We start from the raw sequence: 24764 nt of genomic DNA, 5'->3' as shown, positions 1-24764 counted from the left end.
GAGCGTACGACAGTTAGCGGAAGTTATAGTCTACAGTTTGTAAAGTTTTAAATATGTTTATTTTTCTTACACAAACGCATCGCTTCGCTTCAGAAGGCCTTTCTTAAACCCGTGTGGAGCACTTTTATGATGGATAGATGCACTCTTATGGACTTCAAAACAGAAACACCCATTCACTGCCATTATAAAGCTTGGAAGAGCCAGGACATTTTTTAATATAACTTTGATTGTATTCCTCTGAAAGAATAATGTCATATACACCTAGGATGACTTGAGGGTGAGTAAATCATGGGCTAATTTTCATTTTTGAAATGCATTTGGGTGAATTATCCCTTTAAGATGGCTGCACGCTTGTTTCTTATAGAGTGTTTCTATAGGTCTTATACAGACATTTATAAAAAATAACATAAAAAATGACAAAAACACTAACACTTTCAATAAATTAAAAAGAAAATGGAAATTCTAAATTTTCAGAATATTCACAAAAACCTTTCGGTGATACTAAAATAACACTGGAGAGAAGTCTCATCAATACTAATATGAGCATATGAAACATAATGAGAACCTAAAAGCGGTAGAGAGGAGTATAAGTCAAATAGAAATGCTGAATTGGAAGTAAAAATGGAGGCAGAGGTTAATTACGAACAGTGTTGGGTGTAACTAGTTACTAAGTAATTAGTTAACAACTGTAATTGAATTACTTTTCCCTTGAAAAAGTAAAGAAAGGGCTTACTCTTAATTTTTCTGTAGTTTATTTAGTTATTTCTGATGTAATCTGTGTTAAAGATATAAAAGATGTAATCTTTGTTAAAGATATAAAATATTGGATGACCTGTAATTTTCTCCTATTAAATTCAGATAAGACTGAGGTACTAATTATTGGACCAAAAACCTGTAGACAGAATCTCTTAGAATATAATTTGTACTTAGAAGGATATACTGTTACTTCATCCGCTACAGTTAAAGACCTGGGTGTTATATTAGATAGCAACTTGTCTTTTGAAAATCATATTTCAAATACTACGAAAACAGCATTCTTCAGCCTCAGAAACATTGCTAAGCTACGGAACCTGCTAAAAGTTAGTTCATGCATTCATGATGACCACTAGACTAGATTACTGTAATGCATTACTAGCTGGCTGTCCTGCATCCTCAATAAACAAGCTACAATTAGTCCAAAATGCAGCTGCTAGAGTTCTTACTAGGTCAAGAAAATATGATCACATAACACCAATTCTAACAACCCTACACTGGTTACCTATTAGGTTCCGTATTAATTATAAAGTATTGCAACTGACCTATAAGGCCTCTCAAAACTCCCAAACTCTGGGCTTCTGGTAGTACCTAGGATATCTAAGTCCACTAAAAGAGGAAGAACGTTTTCCTATTTGGCACCTAAACTATGGAATAGCCTTCCTAATAATGTTCAGGGCTCAGACTCACTCTTAAATCTAGATTAAAGACGCATCTCTTTAGCCAATCATTCACATAATGCATCTCATAACCTTGCTCTCCAGTTATATCAGTGCACATGATTGTCTTTGCTTAATGCTTTGAACAGCAGCTACGCTAATTATTTTCCTGTTCTGTTTTATCTCGGGACGCCCATCCCGAGGTAACTAGAGAGTCCGTCAGCTCCAGTCTGGATCCAGCCTCTCATAAAGACTGCAGATGACCATCACCTGTGAAGAGATGACTCAACTCCTGCGAGGACTTCAGATGACGCAGCTCAGCATCAACACGCACCCATGCTCATTTCTATCTACCCAATACATTAACAACATGTATTCTTATTTCACTTATTTCTGTGCCTTAATTATTACATATATATTAATTAATACATTGTTAGCTAATCTATGTGCTTTGTATATGTGCACTTTTGAAATGCATAACGTGGACAAATCACTTTAAATTGTAATGTAGACCCATGCATTTTTTCTGTGAAGCTGCTTTGAAATGATATGCATTGAGAAAAGCGCTATACAAATAAATGTGAATTGAATTGAATGTAATCAAACTAAATACTGTGCATAGACTGTAGAACAATTATTTATAATACAATAGTGGAATTAACATCAAAATGTAAAGTCTAACTTTAAAATGCATGTTTTTATCCTTCTCACATTTGTAATACTTTGGTCAGTTAATAAGAATAATTATGTAGTTTTATATGATATATTTGAATGAATTAAAAGAGCCGTTTCATGTCTATCCTTGAATAACTTAAAGGGATAGTTCACCCAAAAACGAACATGTGATGTTTTTCTGCTTACCCCCAAGGCATCCAAGATGTATGTGTCTTTGTTTCTTCAGTAGAACACAAATGAAGATTTTTAACTCTAACCGTTGCCGTCTGTCAGTTGTATAATGCATGTGAATGGGGCCCAATTCTATTAGAGTAAAAAAAAACTTGCACAGACAACTTCAAATTAAACCCTGCGGCTCGTGACGACACATTGATGTCTTAAGACACGAAACGATAGGTTTCTGCGAGAAACCGAGCAGTATTTATACTATTATTTCACCTATTATCAGACGAATGTCATCAGCTCTCCAGACCACCATAACTTCCTGCGAATAAGGTCAAAATACCAGCGCGGTCAAAGATATATACATAGATGCCTCATTAGTGCCTGCGCGGCACCAATGAGTGCCTCATTGGTTGAATGAGGAATCTTTGTATATATTTTTATGATTGCGCTGGTATTTTGACCTTATTCGCAGTAAGTTATGGCGGTCTGGAGGGCTGATGACATTCGTCTGAAATGAGGTGAAATAATAGCATAAATACCGTCCGATTTCTCACAGAAACCTATCGTTTCGTGTCTTAAGACATCAATGTGACGTCACGAGCTGCAGGGTTTAATGTGAAGTTTTATGTGCATGTTTGTCACATGCCTGTCCTGTCTTGTGTGCACATGTGGGTTTTGTTAGTGTGGCCATGTGCCTCTGTCATTGTTTTATCCCTCCCCCTTGTTATCTGATTAGTGTTTGATTTCCTCCACCTGTTCCCTCCTGATTTCTTCCCCTTTATATAGTTCCCATGTGCTCACAGTCTTTGTGGTTACGTTGTAATGTCTACGTCTCCCTTCCCTGTGTTCCGCTCCCTGACTTAGTTTGGTATGTTGTTTGGTTTATTTATGTTTTCCCCCTTGTGGGTTTTTGTTTTGTGTTTCTGTTATTTTGTTAAATAAAACCTTTATCTGCACTTGAGTCCTCGCACCTCAGTTTTCTTTCAGCGTAACGTGACAATGTTTTTTTACTCTAATAGACTTGGGGCCCTATCTTGCACCCAGCGCAATTGACTTTGTACACCGACGCATGTGTCATTCCTATTTTGCACCCGCGCAAAGCGCGCTTTTCCCTCCACAGAAGTACGTCGCTAAACTAGTGAATGAACTTGCGCTACCTGGGCGGTTCAGCGCAAAAAAGGAGGCGTGTTCCGGCGCAAACAATCCCTGGTGCTATTTTGCTGTTCCATTAAACAATTGCGCCACTGACCAGAAAAAACCTAGTCTAAAGTCAGTGGCGCGTTGCGCGTTGTTCATTATGCTATTTTAAGGGCACATGCTTGACCATAATGTATAGCGTGCACAACGCGCATACACTTTGCTCATGTAATCTACACAGATGCAACAGTTATTTTTGCAAATCATAAATTGTTACACTAAAAAATATTAACACATGAGATGACGGAAATCATTGTGGTGTGCCACGAAGATGTGAAAAAATAGGAATAAATCTAGCTTACAAATTATTCAGGCTAATTGTAGTCTAATAATTAAGGAGACCTGTTTGCCCAATAGTGGCAACTTCTGGCAAGACATATATGTATTTAAGGACATCTAACAAATTGGTTTGTCCGTCAAGAACCAGGAAAAAAAATCGGTGAGGGTGGACGCAGCGATGTCCTCTGCTGGCGTCAGGTCCTGAGTAGAGGCAGATCCACCTCCCGTTACACGGCGTGCCCGATTGATGCTGGCAAGCTTGGACTTTCCCTGTCTTCTGATGTCATTGTAGCGCTTGCGGCACTGGTGCGACGTCCTGGGGATGCCAGCTGATGAAACAATTGTGGCTATTTCCTCCCACGCCTGTTTAACCGACGCTATTTTGGGTGGGTTTCTCCCATACAACACAACTTCTCTGTCTTTCACTGCTCTTACAAGAACATTAGTCTCCTCGGCTGTGAACCGCTCCTGGCGTGCGCCTGGTAAATACGCCATAATAATAGCAATCCATAATGGAACTTGCGCACCTGCTTTTACAGGGAATGTTGGATGACGCTCTGATTGGTTTATTCACGTTACGCCCAAACCACACTATGAATAATGAAGCTACTTCAGACCAACCCATTTTAGATTTGCGCCGGGCGCAAGAGCCATTTATCCCGCCGGGAAAATAGCAACAGCGCCGAGACCCGCCCACAAAGTTACTTGCGCTTCGCGCTTTGACACTTGCGTTTCAGATCGTTAAAATAGGGCCCTTGGACCCCATTCAGATGCATTATTCGACTGACAGACGGCAACGGTTGGAGTTCAAAATCTTAATTTGTGTTCTACTGAAGAAACAAAGACACCTACATCTTGGATGCCCTGAGGGTAAGCAGAAAAACATAAAATTTTCATTTTTGGGTGAACTATCCCTTTAACTAGTCAAAGTTGATATAGGATTTAGAAAGCAATAAGTAATAAGTAATTAAATACGTTTTGGAGAGAATAATTTGTACAGTATTCTAATTACACTATTGAATATGTAATTAGTTACTAGTAATGAATTACTTTTTTAGAGTAAATTAGACACTCTTTACGAAGTATTTAATTTATATATTTATAAGTATAATGTATATTTATTCAGTTAGCAGGCTTTAAGAGATTCATCAAAAGCATTACAGGAAAAACAACAGTGAGTATTAGACATGAAACAAAGGTGCATTCTCGAAATAGGTATCGAACTATGACTTGGTCCTCCACTGTGTGTCCCGCTGAGGCTCTCGTGATAGGAGACTAATGAGAAGATCTCTGCGGGGGTGAATCTGGGTGGCTTCATTAGTGCCTGCTAGCCTGAGGAGCATACCATATCATTTCAATGAATTTTTAAATAAAAAACCTCAGGTGTCTTTCCATTATATCAATTATATATAAAAATGCTGTAAATAATCACAGGCTCCAATTAAGTTGAAAGGGTTAGTCCACTAAAAAATGAAAATACTGTCATTATTTACTCCCCCTCATGTTGTTCCAAGACTTTCGTTCGTCTTCGGATCACAAATCTTTTTAATGAAATCTGAGAGCTTTTTGTCCCGCCCTTGATAGTCTACGCAACTACCACTTTCAAGCCCTAGAAAGGTTGTAAAGACATCATAAAGTAATCCATGTGACTCCAGTGGTTTTACCTCAATTTAAAAAAAGCAACGCGAGTGCTTTGTTTGCTCAAAAAATATAATTTACCACTTTATTTACAAAATATTAAGCTGCAACGCGCATTCACGAGAGCACCACGACGCATGTTGTAGCATTGTTATGTGAATGTGAGTTGGAGATTAATATTTTATAAATAAAGTGGTACTTTTTTTACACACGTAAAGAACTTGCGATGCTTCAAGAAACTGAGGTTAAACCACTGGAGTCACATGGATTACTTTAATGATGTCTTTACAACCTTTCTGGGGCTTGAAATTTGCGTAGGCTGTCAATGTGTCCCTTCAAAGCTCTCAGATTTCATTAAAAAGATCTTTATTTGTGTTCCAAAGATGAACGAAGGTCTCACGGGTTTGGAATGACATGAGCGTGAGTAATTAATTACAGTATTTTCATTATTGGGGGAACTAACCCTTTAAGCAATGTAGTTTATGTTCTGTGGTTGGCTGGCAGCATTAAGACAAACAGTGGCGATTACAAGAGCTCTCCTTCCTGAAACCAAGCAGCCTAGAGGAGAGCTGCTCAAAGGTTGTCATGGCAATTGATTCTTCAGTCTCAGACCCACATAAGCAGACTCTAAATGCATGGACCGCACAGATGACTAGCACTCCCGAGGAGTAATCCAACTGCAGAAATCAATACAAATGAGTAGGTGAGTCCATCTTTCACTATGGATGCTGCGTCTCACATCTCACAGCTTCTTGAGTAATAGTGCCAAGTGGATGTAAACGGCAGCCATTTTTGATGATCTCACCTGTTATTGCATGTGGGATGGTTGTGATAACAAGCCTCTGGGTCTGAGATTTCACTCCAGTTTTGGGGTCCTGCATCTCCAACACCACAGTCTCCACCTAACATGCACAAAATGGGATGTGCAAGATGAGAACATCTTGAGAATACAAAATCTATGATGACAGGCCTTTTTGCCTTGTGGCAGCCTCAGTGCACATCTCACTAAATTATTCCACCGTGAAGTCCTCCCTGCTGCTTTACGGTCTGAAGGGGTTGCGGCTGACCCCTTTGAAATATACTCAGTGATTGATTTGTGACTCAGCTGTTTGAAGTTGTTCTTGCTTTGTCAGGGTCTCTGGCTTTTGAAGACTGCTTGTGACCTCCTGCTACACAAGAGTCTGGATCACAGAAAGCTCTTGGCTGAGTTATTGGGTTATTATCAGTGCATTGGCAAAGAGCAAAGCAGTGCACCAATAATATATGGTCTGGTGGATCATACTGCCGTGTCGGGTTTGAAGTATCATAGTGATAGAAGAGGGACTGCATTATACTAGAGGCTCATGGCAAAGCTATACTAATACTATTAGCACACAGTGACCTTATCTGAGCGTAAGCTGCTAATAAACAATTAACACCTATCAATGTAAAAAGTGTTTTTTATTATTAGGTCATAACATCTTTAGAATCCATTTCACTTGTAACATAACATTTTTCATAAACTCATCAATTCATTTCAAAGTGGTAAAAAAGTTTGATTTTAAAACCACTTTGATTTCAGTTAATGCAGCAATTTATTTGAAATTTAAATAGATTTATATTACGTCAAATTTCATTCACAATAATTCATTTTAATTTGAAGTTTTAGATTTTAGTGGGTTGAATTGTTGTGGGCCTGCAGAAGTAATAATAAAATCTATTTTGTAACTGGAAAGCATTTTAAAAAACAAAATATACAGGAAGTGCACAAAAAATGTTTGTGTCAAATCATCAATAATACAATTCTGACCTGAAAACAATGTAGAATAAACGCAACAACAACAAAAAAAATTCATCAAAACAAACATGACAAACGCAATTTAATTTACAACTTTAATCTAAATAATTAAAAAGTTCCTCTGTGACCAAAACATAGACAGTGTTTGAATACTTTTCAAAATAACAGGGCTATTTCTGATACCAGGTAACAATATTAGCATATAGAAATAGATGCTTTAATATTCAGAATGGATGGAATAGATGGAAATCGCCATTGAAATTTAAATTAACAGCCTTAATTAATACTAGCCTACACGATCATTTGAATTCAAGTAGCCTAATTATATTGGTGCGCTCAATTACACTTAACAGGACCTGTACAAATCCTTAGACCACAAGGCTTGAAAGAATAAATTAAATGTAACATTATTCTTTTCTCATTGGCGAGAATGTAAACAACACAGATGGTGATGAGCCATGGATGGAGCTCCAACCCACCTTCTTCAGACATGCCATACGCGGTCTATAACGCTGCCCATGGTCCCGTACATTCCTTATGGTCATATTCGCTTCTTCACGCCACAAGCTCTCGACGGTCGTAGACGAGGGAATGAAATGGGAAATACTCGGGAGGTAATCGTACTATCGTTTTAGCTATGTCTAATCTATAATCATCACTGATGCATACAAAGACGATGCATGTGTGCGCCAATCAGGTAACGGCTCTGCTCGTGTAGGTAAACCTGTATGCCGAAAGCAGTTTTTACCCTAACACATCATCTCCGGTAGATGGCGCTGGTGTCATGGTTTTCACATGAGAGTACCTGAGGATGATGATGTGCATACAAACTGTACACAAGAAAACAAAAGCCTCTGAGCTGGGTTTATGATTATAGTACAAAAACCATGTCAGTGAAAATTAACAGAATGGAGTGATATGCCTATGCATATGTAAAAATAAGAAAACTGTTAGATTATTTTTTTTTATTGCAGAAAATGGAAAAATAACAACAAAACCTGCATAATATAAATGTACTAGTTTTCGGAAGTGGCTTTAGGGACATTGAAAAATGGCAATATCCACTCAAACCAAAGAAATTAAATTGTCCACTATGTTCACTTTATTGTCAATTGACAACTTTTATCCAATATATTAGGACATGCCGTGGACATAACAATGTAATACTTAATTGGAACGGCCTATTAATAAATATAAATACTCAATAAATATAAATGATACGAAAATAAATAGCTGTCAAAGTATTTTATTAATCATTTCCAAACATTAAACCACACCCGTGGTATCCGCCCATTTGTGCGGAACACGTGAACGCGCCGCGCGCGGCAGTGTGCGAGTGATGTATCCATCCATGAAGTCGTTACTACAAAAATGGCGGATTTCCTGCCCTCCCGGACTGCTATAGTTTGTATTCCCAATTGTCTTCTCTCCAACGGCGAAATTGATCAAATTAGAAAGTCTAAGGAGATCGACAAAGGCCTGTCTCGAGAGAAGACTTATGTGAAGAAACTGGTGAAGATCTTGCTGTTAGGAGCAGGCGAAAGTGGCAAGTCAACTTTCCTCAAACAAATGCGCATAATTCATGGGCAGGACTTCGATCAGCGGGCCAAAGAAGAGTTCCGGGCTACAATCTACAGCAATGTTATCAAAGGTACCACGACAATAACTTGAAATTGAAAGAAACAAGTTCATTATTGGAAAAAAAACGTAACGGTCGATGTTATTTCAGTGGCAGGTGAAAATGTTTATAGATTTCTTTCACTTACGCAAACTTTCGATTGCTCACCCAGCCCATAGACGACGCGAAGGCCAGTGCTTATAAACGTTGGTATTGTCGAGCCCCAGTTTTAGATAGTCAGATAACACATTTGTACTAAGGAAAAGGAAACGAATGTTTCTAAAAACATTTGTGTATGTAACCTATGTTCAAATTTCACATAAAACCTTTCAGTAAACTTGGCGCCTCGTAGAGAGTGCAGAGTACAGCGCCTACTTTTGGTTAGGGTTAGTCATCTGAATATGTGATTGTTTTATGACATATTCTGATAAGTGTACCTCAATATACCGCTGATTTCTGAGACATGCATGTCAAAACAGGCTACATATTACACATAACAATTTTTTTTAAAAAAAAGCAAAAAACTTGAGGAAATATTTTGGTTAACATTTTCTGTCACGTTTAGGTTTTCTCTCCTGCTTCCATTTTCAGACAAAATGCTTGTTTTCCATTGCCTCAATATGAGTCAACACCATTAAACATTTATTTAATGTGTATCATAGATCTACTTAAATGAATGAATGGATATCAGTGTCACAAAAATATACCATTTAATAAATGGAGAGCTACTTAAAATGATGGGAAATGACCTAAAAGCCAACAACAATTTCATTATTATATTAGCTCAGTTACGTTTAATAAGTATGTTCGTTAATTATTAAACACACTAGAACTCACATGACCTTGTTGACCTCATAAAAAGGGGAAATATGATAAAAAGCTTTTCAGGATGGAGACTGATTTTTATTTTTATTAAATACATTTGATCATGTTTTCAAAAGGGACATTATGTTCTGAGGATGCATAGTAACGGTTTAATTTTCTTTTTTAAGCTCATGTCAGCAGCCTCAAGTTTTTTTTTTTATAGTGACCTGATTATTGCAAAATGTCAATATCGCTTATGGGTGTCTTGTTTAGGTATCCGGGTGCTGGTGGATGCCCGTGAGAAGCTGCACATCCCTTGGGGAGACCCTGAGAATCAGGTTCACGGGGAGACAGTGATGGCCTTTGACACCCGCTCATCCTTGATGACCAAAGGGATGGTGGAGACCAAAGTCTTTCTGAACTATCTGCCCACCATTATTGCCCTGTGGCAAGACAGTGGTATTCAAAATGCCTATGACAGACGAAGAGAGTTTCAGCTGGTAAATGAAATGATCTCTCATAATTTTATATTTATTATTAAACCTTCTAAATGATTGTGCATCTTTTGATCTGATCATTTCATTTGTTCTTAGTCACCAAGAAGTAAAGTTTTGGATATAGAATCCATCCACTCCATCTTTTTCATAGGATTTGTGTAATTGTGGAGTCTGTGATCTTGGAGGAATGTTGATCTGTTGTTAAATAGCTTGGTATTATGAATCATGGCAGATAAGCACAATGTACTTGCATAATTACTCCTATCAAGTTTGTGTGCCACCAGCAGTACACTCCATGCACAAGGCATTAATCATGGTGTAATGCTTGGTTATGTCATTTAGGGGCCATTCTTTATTTTATTGGGCTGATGATGCTCAAGGAACTTAAGTGTGTGGTTGCTTTGCTGATAGTGTAGCATGGACAGTGATTGTAACCTGAGAGTAATGTACAGATATGCGTGAAGGGACTTGTTAGTCATGACAGTCAGGGCGTTCTGTCTGCGGCTGCGAACCCTTGAACCCTCCTAGAACCCTTGTGACTTAGATTAGGATTTAGGTCATTTTCCAACTAAAATCTCCAGTGTTTTACAGGTTGTGATTAGCACATTTATTCAGTATTAAACATGAATTTTTTGGTATATTTAAACCAGTGACTAAGTCACTCTTTCTTTCTCTTAAGGCTGATTTGCATACAACACAAAGCAAGCCAGTAGAGGCCAGCTTTATTTTCCCGGAAGCTCGCTTACAATGGCCAGAGTAATCTAGCAAATTAGTATAACATAATAGTGTCTCATACATATATGAGATACATTTTCTCAACAATGTGTGTGTATGTGCATATATATAGTAGTAGTAGTTTTTCTTTTATATAGGATTGCATAGGGAAGGGAAAAAATAGGGCAATAGGGGCACAGCACAATACAAATTCAAAGTTTCACCTTCTTCACCACAGTTTACATTCCCGAGACCTAATTATGATTGTATGTGTGTCTTTTTTTTTCTCTTTAGGGTGAATCTGTGAAATATTTCCTGGACAATGTGGATCAACTTGGAAAATCGGTAACAAAAAAAAAAAAGCGTATTAAATGTTAATGTAATGTAATCATGTAATGGTATCCAGAGCACAGGGTTGTTGGTGTTATGCAAGTATGTACAGTTCATGATTGCATTTAATGACGCTTCTTAAAAATAACAGAAAAAAAGGAAAAGAAAGGTTATTGATGGATTTTTGGATCCACAGACATCAGGTTGGCTGATATATTGTTTTTTGCTGGCACTGATGCATTTTAACATTGGTGCGAGTTAGAAGTGGGCGATATTAAAAATCTTTTATCACAAAATGAGTAATTTTATTTCATAATAACAATATATCACATTAAAGCTATTTTTGGTTGAAATAAGGTTATGATATCAATCATTGAAATTTCATAATTGTTTTATGCCAAATTTCGATTTCATAGCAATAACTAAATGTTCTGAAGCTTACTTTAAACATGAGGACGGTCAGTAATAGAATAAAACTAATCTAATTACAAACAATAGGACAAATAAATATAATAGAAGAAAGATACAACTGATAATATAGCTGCTAGCAGCGATACAGAGCCAAGTATTGAAGTGAAATGCGGAGCCTGAGGAGCACAAAGAAGAGAAATAGATTTTGCATGAATAATAGATACAATTCAGAAGTTTAGGTGAAAATAAGAAGTAACACTTTATTTGCAAGACAAGAGGTTAAAAGATTAGTGCAATGCTAAACCTAAGAGAAGAGTTGAGCAGATCCACTACGACATGCTCGGTTATGGTATAAAATCCACGGATCTGGTTTTCGTCAACCGTTTACGTTAATTTAAAGGCCCTTTCTTGCTGAGCGCGACACTATAAAGCGAAGCGAGTCACCTACGAATGGTGCTTTCACACCGAATGTGAACGGTTTATCGCTTTTGGCTAATTCTCGCCTGCGCGATAGATGGCGCTTACGAAGATGCCTTTTTTTCTTGTGTATGTATCTAGTAGGTATTCCATTTTGTTTTAACCTCATCCACTGCAATACATACAACATTAAAAAATGTGTAAAATACAAAAAGGCGATTTCTGAGAGGTATATCTAACCAACAACAGCATATCTTGTTTCTGTGAAACAGCAAGACCAATGTTACTCATATATCGAGCAGAAACAAAGCAACCTTGGTGTACGTTTTAAGGCCTCCCTGCTCTCTAACGTCTCCAACACTGGAAGGCCTCTCTGATTTTAACACGGGTCATAAATCTTGTCTGATCGTAACCCCTTTGCCCCCCAGTTATATTCCTCTAACCTTTTCCTCTTTGGTAATATCTCAGCCATCTCTATTTCCGCAGTCTTTTCGCTAATGTCCCTTTTTTGCTCACTCTCTCATCCCCCATCATGAACGTGTACAGACATCTAGCAAATATTCACTAAATTGTTTTTTTCAGTGTCTATTTCAGTTTTCAACAGCATTTCTCAGAAATCGCTTCCTGCTCCTTAAAACCGGCATGGCTTAAAAACACATGCACGTAAACTTTCGTGACAATGCAGAAGTGCTGCAACCGTGATCCATGACCTTTTTTTTTAAATTGTCTATATTGAATTTCTACCTGTATATTGTGTCTACCGTCATATCGCTCACCCCTAATACAGGTGCTACATTTTTAAAAATGTGTTTTAATGTGTATTAGTATAATGCCTGTCTGATGTTTGTTTCCATTTAATCTGCAGGACTACTTGCCCAGCCAAAAGGATATTCTGCTGGCTCGAAAGCCCACCAAGGGTATTCATGAGTACAACTTTGAGATCAAGAATGTACCTTTCAAGATGGTGGATGTGGGAGGGCAGCGGTCGGAGCGCAAGCGATGGTTCGAGTGCTTCGACTCGGTGACCTCCATCCTCTTCCTAGTCTCGTCCAGCGAGTACGATCAGGTGCTCATGGAAGACCGTCAGACCAACAGGCTCACGGAGTCGCTCAATATCTTCGAGACTATCGTCAACAACCGCGTCTTCGCCAACGTCTCTATCATTCTCTTCCTCAATAAGACAGACTTGCTGGAAGATAAAGTTAACAATGTGAACATCAAGGACTACTTCCCCGAGTTCACAGGGGAGCCCCACGATCTGCAGGATGTGCAGAAGTTCCTGGTCGAGTGCTTCCGTAACAAGCGCCGAGAACAGCAGCAGAAGCCCCTTTACCATCACTTCACCACCGCCATCAACACAGAGAACATTCGTCTCGTCTTCCGCGATGTCAAAGACACCATCTTGCACGACAACCTTAAACAGCTTATGTTACAATGAAAGGCACCGATTGGCCTTTAAGAACATTCCATTTTAATTAGGTTTTTACTTTATTTAATACAAAGTAAGAGTGGTTCAATACATATTGTGGTTGAAGAAAAATGGATAGGATAATTATGCAAACGTTTTCTTTTTTGCGTAATATTATGTCTCATATATGCAAAGAATTTGATATAAAAGCAACCTTTTTCAGCTGCTTGTAGCGATATCAAATATGCCAAGGAATGGTCCTCAGTTATTCACCAAAATGCTGTAATTATCGTTTACTGTATGTTTATTAGCGCAAGGTTTCGCATGATGGAACAGTCAACACTCCTCTAGCCCTAGGGCTTAACACCTAGTTTTGGATATTTTTTTCAAAAAGAAATCGTAAAAACTCAGGGCTTTCAATATTTAATTCAAAGAGCTCTTCTGCACCAGTGAACAGTTTTTTTTTATATATGTATATGGGCTTGAGTCTGGTTATATTCTTAAAGGTCCCATTGTCTATTTTTTGATAGGAGAACATTGTTTCACTGCCTTTGTTTTCCCACACTCAAAATGCCTTTTTTTGTTGCACTCATCATGACTAAAGTAGTAAAATTAAGGTACTTTTGTATGAAGTACTTATTTGTCATTTATATGTAAAGGGAAAGTGTCTTTGTTCAAGCCTGTACAGTGTCTCTGTACATACAATTTCTTTTGACAGTTTTTTTTTTCCTTCTGAGCTTTATATTTTACACACTAACATAATACCATACTTTTACCATATTTTTCTTAAAGCCCTGAAAAATTTGATTTTTTTCCCCTCTTTTTTGTTTGTTGGGGGGGTGTGTGTGAATTCACTTTAAAAACAGAAAGTGGCCTTGTTTCTTTGATCCTGTGTAGGTTGAAGTGGACTGCTTTAGCTCAGGGTTTTATAAAATGACTGTTAGAGCAGCCAAGGTGCCTTTCTGTGTAATGGTTATGGTTACTACAGACATTAGGTTTGTTTGTTGTTTTACAGGCCAAACAAAGGCCTTGCCTTAAATGTCTGTAGATCAACCAAAGCTGGTTTGATAAGACAAATTGAAATGTGTTGATGGAGAGACTAAGTCTTAATGTAATCTTAATGAAAACAAGCACTGTAATCTTGACTGTTGGTAGTAAATTGATATTAACTGATTGCCTGAATTAAGGTCTTTATGTATAAAATCTGTAAAAGAATTTGCTTATACAATGCTGTGTAACTTTGTCATGGCCATAATCACTTGCTTTTTGTATAGTTTTTTTCTTATTGTTTTTTGTTGATCACGTTTGTGTAATTCGGTTTATTAAATCTGATTATTTTATCAGAATGGTTGCGTATACTTTTTTTCTGGTGACTTGTCATTTCAGTGAAAAAGAGGTTATATAGACCCAGCATCCCACTAATAAGACATCCTACCATTTATGAATAAAATTCCAGTTCCTATGTAGGTTTTATAAATTCTGTAATTTTAACAACCGTGCCGCTTTTCTAAAGATGTGTTTAAGATGTCGGTTACACTTTATTTTAAGGTGTCTTTGTTACACTGTAACTATACATTTAAGTACTGAGTTCATGTACTTACTATAGGGTTAGAATTGGGGTTTGGTTTCTGGTTAGTTGCATGTAATTATGTATAATTTGTGTTTATTACTATAGTAACAGCATGTAACATAAAGTGTTACCAATATGTCTAACACATTTATGTGCTGTTATTTTGTTATTGAATTATGTTTCAATTAAATATCACTAATTATAAATAGGATTAATTACTCACCCAGGTCAGATAATATTATCATTTTTCACTGGATAAAATAGAATATTCTTTAAATGTTTGAAATTAAAATACATTAAACAATTTATTGTAAAAAAAAAAAAAAAAAAGTATTATTACAGAGACTGGGACTTTGCGTTTGAAAAACACAATGGCAGCCAATATAAAAAGCAAGTTTTGTTTAGATCTAACCAACCACACTTGCCTAAAATGCTGCGTAGGCTGCAGCCCACTAGGTTTGCCGTTTAAGGTTTCTGTTTCTATTGCTATTTTCCAGTTTTCCCCGAGACATCCAGTCTTCGACGTTCATTCTGGAACACATTTTAAAGGTAACGTTAGCTTTAGCTTTATTAATACCGGTAGGCTATGTGTTGACATGAGCTTTTTATCTGTTATCGCTAATCAATTTATTGTATGTAATCACAACGAATGCAACTATACGTTGTCATTCAGTCGATGATCATTCCTTTGACACGCCGTGGTAAAAACAATTTAACTTCATTAATTAATAGCGTGCCATTATCGCAATATGATACATACAGTGTAGTATACAGTGAAAGAGTGACAGACAGTGTTGCCAACTCTCGCGAGACAAATAAGCAACCGCAGCTTCAAAAACAAGCCCAATATTATTATATTATTTATTATCATCAATATTATTTATAATAAATAATTTTTTTATCAATAAATGAGCCTGCAACATATTAAACTGAAACCTCTCAGAGTTTGAAAAGCAAAAACAGATGTGATTTTATAAAAATCATCAAATTCCAATAAAGGACACACAATATCCTCCGATCAGCTGTGAACAGAAGAGGTTTGGAGAGTGAAGTGACATGGAGGCCAATTATGGTAACCCATAGTCGGAGTTAGTGCACACATATTAGGGGCAGTAAGTAGTGAACACACACACTGCAAACCGTGAAAAAGACAAGCCCTGCATCTCATTGTGCACACTATCTGCCCTAAATAGTAGGCCTACTGAAAATTACTAATGTCACACTATTTAGGATGGAAAGTGTGCACATTGGGACACAAGCACTAGAGCGCTGCAATATAGCCACATATTTAAAATAAAATAAATTCGAACCATACACTGTTATTATTAATAGACTTGTTTTTTTATAATAGCCTGTAATTTTAAATACATTACATACACAAAAATATTTTTTTAATTAAATGAGGTGCCTCTCCTCCCGCTTTCCTCTCCATCTCTGCTTGTGCTATTGTTTGTAAAAATGTATACGTCTATTTATGTCTACTGACTATCATTACGTGCATTTATAACGTCACATGCCTGCACGTTGAACGCGATTTTTCTTCAATGAGGGGGAGAAGGAGGCGGGATATAAAAGGACGGATTACTACAGCACTTGTATCGTTGCACTGAATGGCTATTTGCTGTGAGAAGACAGTGTCAGTCAATGTATTGGACAAAACAGCGACCATAAATGTAAAGAAACGAAGTTGCTTATTATATTTTCCTAACAAGCAACCATATTTTTTAAAATAAGCCCAAAAAACCGCAACCCGCGACTCGTGATTTTTTAACGCGACTTGCCAAAAAAAGAAGCCCAAAGTCGCGTGTTATACGCGGACATGGCAACTATGGTGACAGACGTTGGACACAATACAGTAAATGACAGTACAGTAACTGTATAAACACCAGAACATGCATTTAGATTTGATATTTTATGTACTATTTGTGAAAAAAAATAGTAAAGAAATTAATTTCTAATCATTTACATTTAATTTATGTACTTTCTTAATGCCTTTATTTGTCTTATTTTCAACAACAACCAAAAAGTATTCTTTTTTTACATAAACTACCATTTAAATTATTTTAAAAATAAATTAATAAAATAATTTCATTCAGCAAGTACAGAATGCATTAAATTGATCAGAAGTGACAGTGAAAACATGTAGGCCTGGTTTCACAGACAGAGTTTAGATTAAACCAGGATTAGGCCTAGAAAAAAAATGACTGTTATTGTTTGGTCTCAAAATGCACAACAGTGACATATTTTAAGATATGTCAGGGCAAGTTACTTTCAGTTAAAACAGCTCAAACTTGCATATTAGTCTGGGACTAGACATAAACCTTGTCTGTGAAACTGGGGGATATAATATTACAAAACTTTGTATTCATCAAAGACTCCTGAAAAAAAAATGATCACGATTTTTATAAGCAGCACAACTGATAATAATAAGAAATGTTTCTTGAGCACCAAATTAAATCAGCATATTACAATGATTTCTTAGGGATCACGTAACACTAAATCCTAGAGTAATGACTGCTGAAAATCAAAAATTTTAAACAAATTTTTCACAATATTGCTGTATTTTTGATCAAATAAATTATCTTCGTGACTTCTTTAAAAACATTTAAAAATCTTACCTTTGAACTTTAGTGTATATTTATATACAAATGATGTAAGTTAAACGTGACGTGTAGCCAAGTATGGTGTCCCATACTCGGAAGTGACACACCGTGAACAAACAACCGGAGCAGTGGGCAGACATTTTTATTTTATTTTGCTGCAGCGCCTGGTGAGTGATTGGGGGTTAGTGCCTTGCTCAAGAACTCCTCAGTTGTGGGTAATGAAGGTGGAGGAGAGCGTTGTTCATTCACTCTCCCCACCTATATTTCCTGCCGGTACTGAGACTCAAACCTGCGACCTTCAGGTTACGACTGTAGTCCGACTCTAACCATTAGGCTACAACTGCCCCCCAATGTACATATATAAATTACATTCATAATCTTTTAGGGGTCTTTTAACAAGTTTTATTAATTCTTGATTTTTATTTTACCTTGCACGTGGATGTCAGTAGTGTAACTGTGTGTATTTCTATTGACAGATGCAGGTTATTGAACATCCTGTTGAGAGACTGCATACGGCCCTCCTGTCCACACGGAAAGATTTAATAAAAACATTTCAAAAATTCAGCAGAGCAGAGAAGACGCTTCTAGAAGATGGACTCCTGCCTGGCAATTCACTTTTCAGTCCCATCATCATTCACTCAGACTCGGACTGGATTCCTGCACATCCAGAAGATCCTCAAGACTTTCAGAGGTTTTACATCAACCCATACCGCCGTTCTCCAAACCATGGACATAAAACCATCTATATTCAAACTATTGGTTAGTGTACTTAATGTACTTTATGTAAAACAGCTTAAATGTGTCATTTATCATCATGCTAATATATGTAATTTTATCATGTTGATGAATGCGCAGGCTCTTTTGGGGAAGGAGCGGTTGTGGCAGAGCAGTATGTTGAATGGATGAAGGACTACTGTCAGGCGTTCTTTTACGGACTAGTGGTCAAGCTTTTACCACCAGTAACTGTTGCTTCAACAGCCTGTTCATTTCGGGTCAACAGCAACACACATAACCTTCAGCTTCATGCTGGTTAGTACTGCTGCAACAGAACACAACCAGAATATAGTCATTGAGTCTTTTAGCCACATTTGTAAAAAGTTAGTCAACATTCAATTTACATTGAATTTATTTACTTTACTAATGCATTTTTTTTTTCAAATGTATTTACTTTCTTTATGTCATTAAAAACAATTATATATATTTTTTAATATATTTTATATATACACTACTTAAAGCCTTTATGTATACTGCATTATAAAAGTACTTTAATGCATTATTTATGCCTTGTAATGCACCTAATAATGCATTGTATGATCTCATGAATAATTGCAACCCCAGTTATAATACATTATAATACATTAAAACCTGACAAACAACCAATTTCAGATGTAACAATGAATCTGTGAATATTATAATGCATTTTAACTTTAGTTACAATTATTTATGAAAATATGTAATGCATTATACAGTAATGTACATTATGAATACCTTTATAAGGCTTTATTCATACAGTATTACCTTTTTAAAAAAAATAAATGAATACTTTTATTCAGCAAGGATGCATTAAATGGATCAAAACTGACAGGAAATACATTTATAATGTTACTTTCTATTCATCAAAGAATCCTGAAAAAAATGTATCATGGTTTTAACAAAAAATATTAAGCAGGACAACTAGAACTAAGAAATGTTAGAGCATATTAGAGTGATTTCTTGAGATCGAGTAATGGCTGCTGAAAATTCAGTCATTTTAAATCATAATAATATTTCACAATATTGCTCCTTTACTGTGTTTTTAATCAAATAAATGCCAAATTTTTGAGCATGAGACTTCTTTCAAACACATTTAAAAATCTTACAGACCCTAAATGTTTGAACACTAGTGTATATATACGTATAACATATATTCAAAAATTACATTCATAACCTTTGATTTAAAAAAACAAAAACATAAAAACTTCAGCTGAAATCACTGTTAACCAATAGCCAAATAGTTATGTAGGTTTTAAGCACGCTTAAATTTGGTCTGGGCTTCATTCTGGTATGTAACACCTCATTTTCACCATCCAGTCAATTCTTACTGGATAAAATCTGTTGTGACTGAACTATACATTACGATAATTGCAAATGGGTTTCAATGGGTAGTGACTTGCATGTAACCTTAATGCATTCTTTTATTTACAGGAGAGCTGTTGAACTTCTTAAAAAAAAGGAAGCCCAGAGATGCTTTTTGCATTGTGGGGATCACCATGATCGACATGTACCCCAAAGAGTCATGGAATTTTGTCTTTGGCCAGGCTTCTCTAACTGAAGGGGAGTTTTGATTCAGTTGCAACGTTCTTATTAACTTGCGCTTCAAATGTTGTTGTAACTTGAAAGCAAAGTTGTCATTGTAGCCCAGTGTGCTTTTTGATTTAATTTACCTTTTGTCATTTTAGCACTTCTATTAAGTTTGAATGTTTTTGTTACTGTAGGAATGGGAGTCTTCAGCTTCGCCCGATACGATGATCATTTTTACGAGAGAAGTTATGCAGGACGGCTGAAGAAGAAAATAGAGCTGAAGCAAGGAGACTATTCTGTGTTTGAGAATTACTACACTCCTCAAATCACCAGCGTTCTCCTCCTCCGCTCCTGCAAGGTGAAGTGCTTCCCAACTCCCCAACCCTTACACAGAAAAAAGTCAATAAATGTTTTTTATGCTTCGTAATATACCCATTCATATATTTAAACACAAAAGCAGTGAACAGATATTTTGTATATGGTTTTTATAGATGGGGACACTATCTAGGTCAGTGGTTCAACTGGTTTGGCTGTGACCCAAATTTTTCAGAATTTTAACCAAGCTAATTTATTTCTAAAAAGGGTTGACACAGACACAATTTCACATTACTTAACACATCAATTGAAAAATATCACAAACACTGATGAATGATCAGTAAACGGTAAGTCTATTAAAGGGTTAGTACACCCAAAAATTAAATTTCTGTCATTAATTACTCACCTTCATGTCGTTCGACACCCGTAAGACCTTTGTTCATCTTCGGAACACAAATTAAGATATTGGGTACCTTGATCAGGCTGCGCCTCTGTGGTTCCCCGAACTGCCTGTACCGCCATGGCTCCTTGAACTGCCTGAGCCGCCATGGCTCTTTGAACCACCCACGCTCAACGGCCCAGGTCCGCCCACGCTCAACAGCCCAGATCCGGCCACGCTCCACGGCCCAGGTCCACTCACGCTCCACGGTCCAGGTCCGCCCATGCTCCACGGTCCAGGTCCGCCCACGCTCCACGGTCCGCCCAAGCTCCACGGTCCAGGTCCGCCCACGCTCCACGGTCCAGGTCCGCCCAAGCTCCACGGCCCAGGTCCGCTCACGCTCCATGGTCCAGGTCCGCCCACGCTCAACGTCCCAGGTCCGCTCACGCTCCACGGTCCAGGTCCGCCCACGCTCCACGGTCCAGGTCCGCTCACGCTCCACGGTCCAGGTCCGCCCACGCTCCACGGTCCAGGTCCGCTCACGCTCCATGGTCCAGGTCCGCCCACGCTCCACGGTCCAGGTCCGCTCACGCTCCATGGTCCAGGTCCGCCCACGCTCAACGGTCCAGGTCCGCTCACGCTCCATGGTCCAGGTCCGCCCACGCTCAACGGTCCAGGTCCACCCACGCTCCACGGTCCAGGTCCGCCCACGCTCAACAGCCCAGGTCCGCCCACGCTCCACGGCCCAGGTCCACTCACGCTCCACGGTCCAGGTCCGCCCACGCTCCACGGTCCAGGTCCGCCCAAGCTCCACGGTCCAGGTCCGCTCACGCTCCATGGTCCAGGTCCGCCCACGCTCCACGGTCCAGGTCCGCTCACGCTCCATGGTCCAGGTCCGCCCACGCTCAACGGTCCAGGTCCGCTCACGCTCCATGGTCCAGGTCCGCCCACGCTCAACGGTCCAGGTCCACCCACGCTCCACGGTCCAGGTCTGCCCACGCTCCATGGCCCAGGTCCGCACATGCTCCCAAGCCCATCTATGCCCTGCCTGGGTCCATATCCTGTTCCCCTGCACGGGCCTGGCCCACCATCCCTCCCCTAAGACCACCCTCCTGGACTTTTGTTTGTTAGGTGTCGTTTTTTGTTGGGCGTCGGGAGCAGCCCATAGAGGGGGGGATCTGTGTGTTTGGGTTTTCTTTCATGTTCATGCTTCCTGTTTGTCATGTGATCATGTCATGTGATTCTCTTGTGCCCTCATGTGATCATGTCATGTGCTTCCCTAGTCTCTTGTGTCTAGTAGTGGGAAGTTCGGATCATTTTACTGACTCGGATCTTTGAATCTCGTTCAGCAAAATGAACGAATCTTTTTTCAAGTAATTTCGTTCATTTCAGCAGAATCGAATTAAAATGTTACATGCTACATTTTTCAACACATTTAGTACTTTTGGAATAAAAAAGAAACTATAAGCTAATGCAGCCATGGCCAACTTTGAGAAAGAAATTATTAATGAATTGCTTAGCTTGCTTCAGTCTATGTATGCAGTTTGTTAGTTCACCTCACCTCCCGATCCAAATCGGTCTTTCTTTTGTCACTTCACATTTAATCACGTCTGTTCCGTGGAAAGTTTAGTTCACCCTCTTGTGTCTTTGGGTATGAGCTGTTCCGTCATCATGTCTGATCTGGGCCGTGACAGCCTCATATACAATACATGCGTCCGGAAACAGAATTGATTAGTTCACCAGTCTCGAGTCGTTCGTTCAAGTCCCCATAGGCTGAATGCAGAAACACAAATGATTAGTTCATCTCTCGAGTCTTCTCGTTCAAGTTGTTCGTTCTTTATTCACGTGACCGCATCCCTGTTCAGTGTCTCGCAACATACAACATTACAGCCGTATTATTGACTGCATGTCATAATATATTTATTATTATAAAATCATCAGAAGATATGTGCGGCGGCAGTGGATATGTGGTGGCGGCAGTGGTTCAGTGGTTCATGTAGGTTGTCTACAAACCGGAAGGTTGGTGGTTCGATCCCCGGTTCCACCTGACCAAGTGTCGAGGTGTCCATGAGCAAGACACCTAACCCCAGCTGCTCCCGACGAGCTGGATGGCGCCTTGCATGGCTGACACCACCGTCGGTGTGTGAATGTGAGGCAATGTGTAAAGCGCTTTGGATGGCCATTGGTCTGTTAAAAGCGCTATATAAATGCAGTCCATGTGCAATAATCATTTGTCATGCCTATCCGTTCTGAACAACCCAATGTGTCCAGGCTTCATAGGAAAATCAATTAAACTAGCTAAAAAAAACTGAACTAAACAAACATAAAAAAACTACTCACTTGTTTGTAAGGAATTGTGAATTAACCATAGACTGTAAAGGAATGAACTAATTTCTGTATCCAACACGGCTGTCACATCACGTGACAAAAGAACGAGACTCGAGAGATTAACTTTTCTGCATTCAGCCTATGGGGACTTAAACGAACGATTTGAACGAGAAGACTCGAGAGATGAACTAATCTTTTCTGTTTACGGTGACTGCATAGCCTTGCCTATGGGGCTGAGGCTTGATGAACGAATGACTCAAACCCGAAGACTCGAGAGGTGAACTAATCAATTCTGTTTCCTGTACAGAACATATGGGATGTTGCGCATGCGTAGTCAACACAAAATGAACGAATCGCTCTCTGAGACCAACCCGTTGTTCTCGAGTCATATTAAAGATTTGTTCAAAATGAACGAATCGTTCATGAACGACACATCACTACTTGTGTCATGTTGTCATTGGTTCATTATCTAGATTGTTCACAGGTGTGTCTTGTTTAGTCATTAGTCTTTGTGTATTTAAACCCTCATGTTTGCCATGTGTCACAACTTGTTGAGTATTGTTCCCTGTAACCCGCTGTTGATGTGTTTGTCATGGTCTTAGTCAAGTCTGTTCCGGGTTCAAGTCTGTTCATGTTTCAAGTCAAATCTGGTTTCAAGTCTGTTCAAGTCATTATTGGATTCTGTTTTTATCACTTTTGTAAATAAACTGTACTTGGGTTCACTTCAACTTGCCACCAGTGGACCTATTGTTACAAATATTAACATGAGCTGTTAATGAAACATGGACATTGATCCTAATGAATAGATTGTATATTATACCTGCATGCAAATCCTTCCCAGCTAACACACAACATACCAGTTATGTCATTTATTGGTACTTTTTTGGTCATTTAAAAACATCTTTGATCTTTAACAACTTACTGTTACTTACAATGTAGTACCTGTAACTACAACGTTGCATGCTCGTAATTTCGTTATCTTTTTATATATAGTAATGTGCAGCACGTGCCTCCACATTTGTGTGCATAAACTGCATCTGACAGTAGTCAACAGCTTTCATGCACATTTTTCAAAATAAGTCTCGCATCAGAAAAACATTTCACATTTTTTTAGTTTTTTTGACTACACACTTCGCTACCCACTCAAAACTGGTAAAGAGCAGTTTTGGGTCGCAACCCACTGGTTGATAAACACTGATCTAGGTCATTGTGTGGTTGAAAACATGTGGGGCTGTCTGTAATTGCACTAAACTTTATATTTGAGCTCTTTCAATCAGAACTGTTATTTGTGCATCTCTTTTAGACCCTGACTCATGAGATTGGACATATATTTGGGATAGAGCACTGCCAATGGCTAAACTGTGTCATGCAGGGCTCCAATCACTTAGAGGAATCTGACCGTCGGACACTTTTCCTCTGCCCCATCTGTTTGCGTAAACTACAGTGTGCCATTGGATTCGAAATAGCTGACAGATACAAGGTAAGCCCAGATCCTGCCGCAACTGACTAATTTGCTTTCTAGTGTACTGGCCCACTGATGTAATCAATGTACAGTAACATCAATATACAGTAACTATTAATATAGATAATACCGGTATGTACTCTACAGGCCATACTGCACTGGATTGAAGATGGAGCTGACAGCAATGGACAGCATTCAAAACCCACACAAGCTTTCCAAGAGTATAAAGACTGGTTGTATAAGTGCTTACGAATATTGGAAAGTGAAACATCATGAACAAGCAAGTATTATCTTTTGCTACCTGCCGACAAGCAATGTCAAGGCAAGTTGAAACATGCCATCATTCTTGAAAAGAGCTTTGGCGAGAAAGCGTCTGCTGAGGAAATACAGGTAAATGTATATGTAAAGTAGTGCTTTTGGTTTGTATGTATGGATCAAACAAAATAAAAAAATGAATTACTCTCTTTCCTTTGTTTTTGCTTTTT

General features: G+C 38.4%; 3 protein-coding genes across 3 annotated transcripts in view; 2 read left to right on the top strand and 1 right to left on the bottom strand.

Annotated features, from left to right (window-relative positions):
• Positions 1 to 7797, bottom strand: part of rgs9b (regulator of G protein signaling 9b) — a 33117-nt gene extending 25320 nt beyond the window's left edge. Inside the window, exons 1-2 of the mRNA XM_079845873.1 lie at positions 7623 to 7797; positions 6172 to 6268 (exon numbers count right to left, since the gene is read on the bottom strand). Of these exons, the coding sequence (XP_079701999.1) occupies positions 6172 to 6268; positions 7623 to 7688 (163 nt within the window). The 5' untranslated portion in view covers positions 7689 to 7797. The remainder of the gene's footprint in view (positions 1 to 6171; positions 6269 to 7622) is intronic.
• Positions 7798 to 8476: 679 nt separating this feature from the next.
• gna13a (guanine nucleotide binding protein (G protein), alpha 13a) lies at positions 8477 to 15053 on the top strand. The gene is made up of 4 exons (XM_079801067.1): positions 8477 to 8794; positions 9839 to 10065; positions 11071 to 11121; positions 12800 to 15053. The coding sequence occupies exons 1-4, from the start codon at positions 8515 to 8517 to the stop codon at positions 13370 to 13372; spliced, it is 1131 nt and encodes a 376-aa protein (XP_079657193.1). The 5' UTR covers positions 8477 to 8514; the 3' UTR covers positions 13373 to 15053.
• Positions 15054 to 15339: 286 nt separating this feature from the next.
• On the top strand, positions 15340 to 24743 carry amz2 (archaelysin family metallopeptidase 2). The gene is made up of 7 exons (XM_079845774.1): positions 15340 to 15461; positions 17992 to 18274; positions 18371 to 18544; positions 19700 to 19829; positions 19991 to 20153; positions 24121 to 24297; positions 24427 to 24743. The coding sequence occupies exons 2-7, from the start codon at positions 17992 to 17994 to the stop codon at positions 24553 to 24555; spliced, it is 1056 nt and encodes a 351-aa protein (XP_079701900.1). The 5' UTR covers positions 15340 to 15461; the 3' UTR covers positions 24556 to 24743.
• Positions 24744 to 24764: the final 21 nt, after the last annotated feature.

This window comes from Gobio gobio, assembly GCF_949357685.1.
Source record: "Gobio gobio genome assembly, chromosome: 20".
NCBI classification, from domain to species: Eukaryota; Metazoa; Chordata; class Actinopteri; order Cypriniformes; family Gobionidae; genus Gobio; species Gobio gobio.
The sequence above is the reverse complement of the archived record's forward strand: the minus strand, read 5'-3'. Positions and strand labels throughout refer to the sequence as shown.